Source organism: Terrapene carolina, unplaced genomic scaffold, assembly GCF_002925995.2.
Source record: "Terrapene carolina triunguis isolate 2854851 unplaced genomic scaffold, T_m_triunguis-2.0 Scaffold210, whole genome shotgun sequence".
NCBI classification, from domain to species: Eukaryota; Metazoa; Chordata; order Testudines; family Emydidae; genus Terrapene; species Terrapene triunguis.
This window is the reverse complement of record NW_020664561.1, coordinates 36,683,455-36,690,103: the sequence shown is the minus strand read 5'-3', so window position 1 is coordinate 36,690,103 and position 6,649 is coordinate 36,683,455. Positions and strand designations below refer to the sequence as shown.

The window sequence follows — 6,649 nt, the reverse complement described above, 5'->3', positions numbered from 1 at the left end:
GTCTCTGTACACAGAGAGCTGTTACCCTTCCCTTTATAGTTATGACAACCTGTCATCAGCATGGACGCATGTCCTCTGGAATGGTGGATGAAGCATGAAGCGACATATGAATCTTTAGCGCATCTGGCACATAAATATCTTGAGACGCCGGTTACAACAGTGCCATGCGAATGCCTGTTCTCACTTTCAGGTGGACCTGTAGGCTCTAAAGTTTTACATTGTTTTATTTTTGAATGCAGTTATTTTTTGTACATAATTCTACATTTGTAAGTTCAACTTTCATGATAAAGAGACGGCACTACAGTATTTGTATTAGGTGAATTGAAAAATACTATTTCTTTTGTTTTTTACAGTGTAAATATTTGTAATAAAAATACATATAAAGTGAGCATTGTACACGTTGTATTCTGTGTTGTAATTGAAATCAATATATTTGAAAATGTAGAAAACTTCAAAAAATATTTAAATAAATGGTATTCCATTACTGTTTAATTACGCAATTAATCGCAATTAATTTTTTTAATCACTTGACAGCCCTACTATCAATATAATTTTTAACTATGATTTGTATTCCAGTAACAACCAGTGTGCCAGGCACTGTCCACACACAGAGAAAGACAGTCCTTTCCCTGAAAAACTCAATCTAAAACTGAAAGTATTTAAAAAAGATATTAGTTTATTGATTTTAAAGTCAATACAAATCATAAAATCTACAAGGCTAACATTTTATTATTTTATCAAGATGCTTTGTCACACTACTTTCTCCTGCTCCCTTTTCACTGTTCTTTTTCTTTGTAAAACCTGATCCACTGAGGTACTGAGTCATGTCCACAAGTTATTCAGCAGCCACCATTCAATTCCTCAAAAAAAGATTAGGAGTACTTGTGGCACCTTAGAGACTAACAAATTTATTTGAACATAAGCTTTCGTGGGCTACAGCCCACTTCTTCAGATGCATAGATGTGGGCTATAGCCCACAAAAGCTTATGCTCAAATAAATTTGTTAGTCTGTAAGGTGCCACAAGTTCTCCTGTTCTTTTTGCGGATACAGACTAACACGGCTGCTACTCTGAAACCATTCAATTCCTGTTGATTTCAATGGAAGATGAAACCATTTACCACCTCAAAGAACCAGGCTTTTAGATTGCAAACTCTTTGGGTCAAAGACATCAGGTGATTTTCAAAAGTGCTTAAGTGACTTAAGAGCAAAAGTTTCACGGACTACACTAAGGAGCTTTTTAAAGTCCCACTCCCTTGTCTTCATATATTTGTCTGTCAAGCACCTAGTATGCTATTGTCACTGTACAAATAAGAGTCCCTCATTATTATAAGCCCTTGTGTCTTTTGTGGTTTAGGAGTATCTAGTTAATCCCTTCTTCCTGATTTGATGGTCTACACCTAACCTTCACCATCTGCTCATTACATCATCTTACCCAAATATTTTTAACATTTATTGTACATATCCTGAATTCCTCTTCATCTGAGAGCATGAATATACATTATTAATACAGATATCACATCAAGAGTGTAGTAAATATTTTTTTCCGAAATATTACAAAGAATAATTATAATTACCTTCCATGCCAAAAGTCTTTGAAGCATCAGGAAATGACTGTACTTTAACTTCTTTTCCATCTTCAGAAGCGGAAAAAACATCATTTACACTAAAATCTGAATATTGAGGTATCTACATACTATGATTATTTTTCCATAACTCTTTTTTCATCTTGTATATTTTTTAATTGTATTACAATAAATGTCAACTTCCTTCATCACAGTGGAACTGTCTTTGTAAACTATATTTGCATATGTACAATCAGTTGTTTTAAATAAGCTTCAAAAGTCTCAATTGGAGATTTCATATATTTTATTACAGTTTTCCTAATATTTTTGAATATACTTTTTTGATAATACAATGTATTGTTTTGTTTGTACAGATACAAATACTAGGAAACAAAATCTTTTCTTCTCATGAGCATGCCTAAGTTTGCTTGATTCAACTGAAATTTGTCTACCTAGAAAGTAGTCCTCTTTTCTAGACAGATTTTTAAGAACTCAATCACAATGGACAGGCTACCAATCCCATCTATCCTGCCATGCAAAACAAATACTGGATCCTAATGCTAGATTGCCACTTACTGCACAGATGAAAGAGTGAAATTTAAAGACCTGAGGACTGGGAATAGCTGGACATGAAAGAAGAATTGTTTATATGTATGACCTCTCCTCTTAGGCACCAATGAAGCTGCATGGAGGGCTGTTTTTCTAGTCTTTCAATTCGCTTTCAATTTCATACAGCAATAAACAAGTTAGTGCTACATTCATCTAGGGATGTTTGTATTAGTCAGTAATTTCCTTAAAACAACCAAATCAACTCCATGCTTAACTTTCTTGTAGAAGGGTTGAGCTCAGGGCAATTTTAATTAAGGTACTAAAATATTGCCAGGAGGAAATATCTGTTTTTAATTACATGCAAAAGAATAATAGCGATAGTGCCTGGAGCTCTATTAAGTACTTTCATTTCAAGGATCAAAAACTCAGTCTTTGACAAATGTATCTAAAATAATAATATGATTCTGATAGTTGATGAATTATGATAATTGACTAGAAACACATACCTTTTTTTGAATGTTGAGCTGGTACTTTCATCATCACCATCTTCTTGAAAGTTAATTAATATTTTATTTTTTGAAATATTTCTACCAGGTTGTTGACAAGCCCTGATTTCATTTTTTATCTTTATTGTGGTCAGAATAGGGAAAAGAGAAAACCACTTCCAGACTTTCATGTTGCAAATGACTTATCTCCCTTTCCTAAACTTAACCTAAGGACTTCTTGCTTGTTAGAGGTCATGTCAAAATGGACAGATACTGATGATTTACCATTTGGTTCAACAGCCCTCTTAAAATGTGGTACAAACTTCTGCCTCTCTGTCTCATCTATAAAAGCCAACACATTATTCCCTATATAATATTCAGTCAGTGCATTAAATCTCTGCATAAAATAGGATCAAGTTCACATATATTGTCTGTATGGACAGTGCTATTTTCTTTTAAGTACTCTATTATATATACTGTCTTTCAATGAGATGTATCTCATCATCATGCTGTCAATCAAAAACTTACAAAAATTGGGCTACTTGCTATGCTCTGCTACATAAAACAGAGGGGAACAAAATGGAGTAGAAAACTCAAAACTACATGGTGGGTGGAAGACAGATTTCTCCTGGTCACAAAGACCTTTCAAGCCCCATACATAAGAATCTTCCAGATCTAGAGGAATCAGACATTACCTTCTCACTGCAAAAAACTGAACACACATATGAAAGATGCCAGGCTACTGCAGGAGATATGCAAACTGTAATTTAGTAATATGATTGGAGTGAGTCACAGGTGGGAACAAGTGTGAATGCACAGGGCTTCTACACAGACAGTCTTGGCTTTTACTAGATATCCCAAGTATGTACAGATTCTGATCACCCCAATGATTCAGAAGTACAGATCCATTTCTGTCAACTCGTTCCCTCTTGCAAAACAATTTGGAGGAAACGCCAGGATTGGGATCTTGTGGAGTTTCATATCCCCCAAATGGGTTTTTCCTGCACAGGGGCCAATTCAGCCTATGATCTTTGCCAGTATTGCTTTTAAAGGACTTCTTTGTTGGTTGTTTCTTCTATTCCAATGCTTGCATAACAGCCAGAAGTAAACTAAGAGTTTTGGTACACTGGAGTAATCCTTAAATTGTTAGTAAGTTTAAAGAATATGGACCCTGTCTTGCATTCCTTGCACACTAAAAGTTCCCAATGAAGTCACTGAGAGTTTGGGGTATATGTATAATTAATGAGTGAGAATTGCAGAATTTGGCCCAGTACAGTAACTCCTCACTTAACGTCCTCCCGCTTAATGTTGTTTCGAAGTTACGTTGCTGCTCCATTAGGGAACATACTGGTTTAAAGTTGTGCAAAGCTCCCTTATGTCGTTTGGCTGACTTTATAAGGGAGCATTGCACAAGTTCCTCTTCTCCGCCTCCTCCCGCTCCCTTCCTCCCTCCCAGTGGTTCCCCCACCGCCAAACAGTTGTTTAGCGGCGCTTAGGACTTTCTGGGAGGGAGGGAGCGAGGAAGCTGCCCCCCCCCCGGCAGGCAGGGCCACCCGGAACGCAGGGGCTTTAGGGGCTGCAGGGCCCTAGGCTAAGGGGGCCCCGGGGCCCTGGCCTGCAGCTCTAAAGCCCCTTTCAGAATGCGGCCCTGCAAGCACGGGCCTGAGGACTCAGGAGGAGCAGGGGCAGCCACGCAGCCAGAAAGAAGCGGCGCTTTCCCCTTCAAAGCCGGCCGGAGACAAGCGGCGCTTTGAAGGGGAAAGCGCAGCTTCTCTCCCGCCGCTGGCTGCGGGGGGAGGGGCAGGGGAGCAGCTCCCAGGATCGCGGCTCCCAGAATTGCAGCCATGGGGGCGGTGCCGCGCTGCACAGAGCCACCTGCACACCCCCTGCACCAAACAGGAGCTGCCCCAGGTAAGTGCTCTGCACCTCCTGCCTGCCCCAGCCCTGAGCCTCTTCCCGCACACCCACCCTGAGCGCCCTCCCGCACCCTAACTCCCTCCCATAACTTGCAACCCCAGCCCTGAGCCCCAGGGGTAAGCCAGGGGCACCTCCCCATCACAGTACAGTATATAATGCCTTTTGTCTGCCCCCCAAACATTTCCTTGGAACCTAACCCCCCGCATTTACATTAAATCTTATGGGAAAATTGGATTAGTTTAACATCGTTTCACTTAAAGTTGCATTTTTCAGGAACATAACTACAACGTTAAGTGAGGAGTTACTGTATTGTCGCCATCCTATATTAATTTCAATGTCATATGTTTGTAAGTGAAAAATACAATGGCCAGTTAAGCTTGTTAACCACAAACATTTGAAAATGTACATAACTTTATTCAATGAGTAGTGCCACTGAGTTTAATAGAATTACTCATGTACAGAAGCATATGAAGAAACGGGCCTTAACACCACAATTCAAAAAACAAAAACAAAACAAAACCTATGTCACAGCAGCTGAGAGTTGCACAAGTTTATTTTGTGATAGTATAGCACCAGAATCCCAGGAGAAAATTTTCTCCCGGTGAAGACCCTGAACACTCATTCAAAATAACAAGGACCTTAAAGACTAACAGATTTATTTGGGCATAAGCTTTTGTGGGTAAAAAGCCCACTTCTTCAGATGCATGGAGTGAGAATTACAGATGGAGGAATTATTATACTGACACATGAGGAGAAGGGAGTTACCTCACAAGTGGAGAACCAGTGTTGACAGGGCCAATAATATCAGGGTGGATGTAGTTGAGGTGTCAACTCCAGAAGAGGAAAAGCTGCTTCTGTAGTGAGCCAGCCCCTCCCAGTCCCTATTCAAGCCCAAATTAATGGTGTTAAATTTCCAAATGAATTTTAGTTCTGCAGTTTCTCTTTGAAGTCTGTTTCTGAAGTTTTTTTGTTCAACTATCGCTACTTTTAAATCTGAAATAGAATGTCCAGGAAGATTGAAGTGTTCTCCTATTGGCTTTTGTATGTTACTATTCCTGATGTCCGATTTGTGTCCATTTATTCTTTTACGTAGAGACTGTCAGGTTTGGCCAATGTACATGCCAGAGGGGCATTGCTGGCATATATCACGTTAGTAGAATGCAGGTGAATGAGCCGCTGATGGTGTGGCTGATGTGGTTGGGTCCTCTGATGGTGTCGCTAGAGTAGATATGGGGACAGAGTAGGCAACGAGGTTTGTTACAGGGATTGGTTCCTGGATTAGTGTTTCTGTGGTGTGTAGTTGCTGGTGAGTATTTGCTTCAGGTTGGGGGGCTGTCTGTAAGCGAGGACTGGCCTGCTTCCCAAGGTCTATGAGAGTGAGGGATCATTTTCCAGGATAGGTTCACAATTTTTTACCCACGAAAGCTTATGCCCAAATAAATCTGTTAGGGCTTGGCTACACTTGCGAGTTACAGCGCAATAAAGGAACCGCGGGCGCACTAGCTCACTACCCAAACACACTGGCAAGGCACATAGAGCGCTCTGACTCCGTGGCTGCAGCGCCGCTGGTACTCCACCTCGGCGAGTGGAATAACGTTTGCTGCACCCCCGCTGGAGCGCCGCAGCACCAGTGTGAACAGGGTGTTGCATTACTGCGCTCTGATCGGCCTCCAGCAACATCCCATAATCCCCTTAAGTCAAGTGGCCACTCTTGTCTTTGTTTTGAATCGCAGCAGGAATGCGGATATGCCCTTTGAAAGCGCTGTTTCTGACAGCCGGCTGCTTATCTGCCCCGAGACAAAGCAACCATTAGTGTGGAATGTTGTGAGTGAGAGAGAGAGGCGGGGGATGATGGGGGCGGGGGGAGGGAGTCTGCTGCTGTCTGAACTTACAAGACAGCATGCTGACACACGCTCAGCCCCCCAAAAACCCACTCTCTCTCCTCCCACGTACACACAACACACTCCCTGTCACGCTCCACCCCACCCCCTCATTTGAAAAGCACGTTGCATCACTTGCATGCTGGGATAGCTGCCCATAATGCACTGCTCCCAATGCCGCTGCAAGTGCCTCAAATGTGGCCACGCCAGTGCGCTTGAAGCTGTCAGTGTGGACAGACTGCAGCGCTTTCCCTA

At 41.5% G+C, this 6,649-nt stretch overlaps 1 protein-coding gene across 1 annotated transcript in view; it reads right to left on the bottom strand.

The window, feature by feature from the left end:
• LOC113407298 (probable ATP-dependent DNA helicase HFM1) overlaps positions 1–2,658 on the bottom strand; it is a 91,274-nt gene extending 88,616 nt beyond the window's left edge. The window contains exons 1-2 of the mRNA XM_026655634.1: positions 2,619–2,658; positions 1,576–1,635 (exon numbers count right to left, since the gene is read on the bottom strand). Of these exons, the coding sequence (XP_026511419.1) occupies positions 1,576–1,635; positions 2,619–2,658 (100 nt within the window). The remainder of the gene's footprint in view (positions 1–1,575; positions 1,636–2,618) is intronic.
• Positions 2,659–6,649: the final 3,991 nt, after the last annotated feature.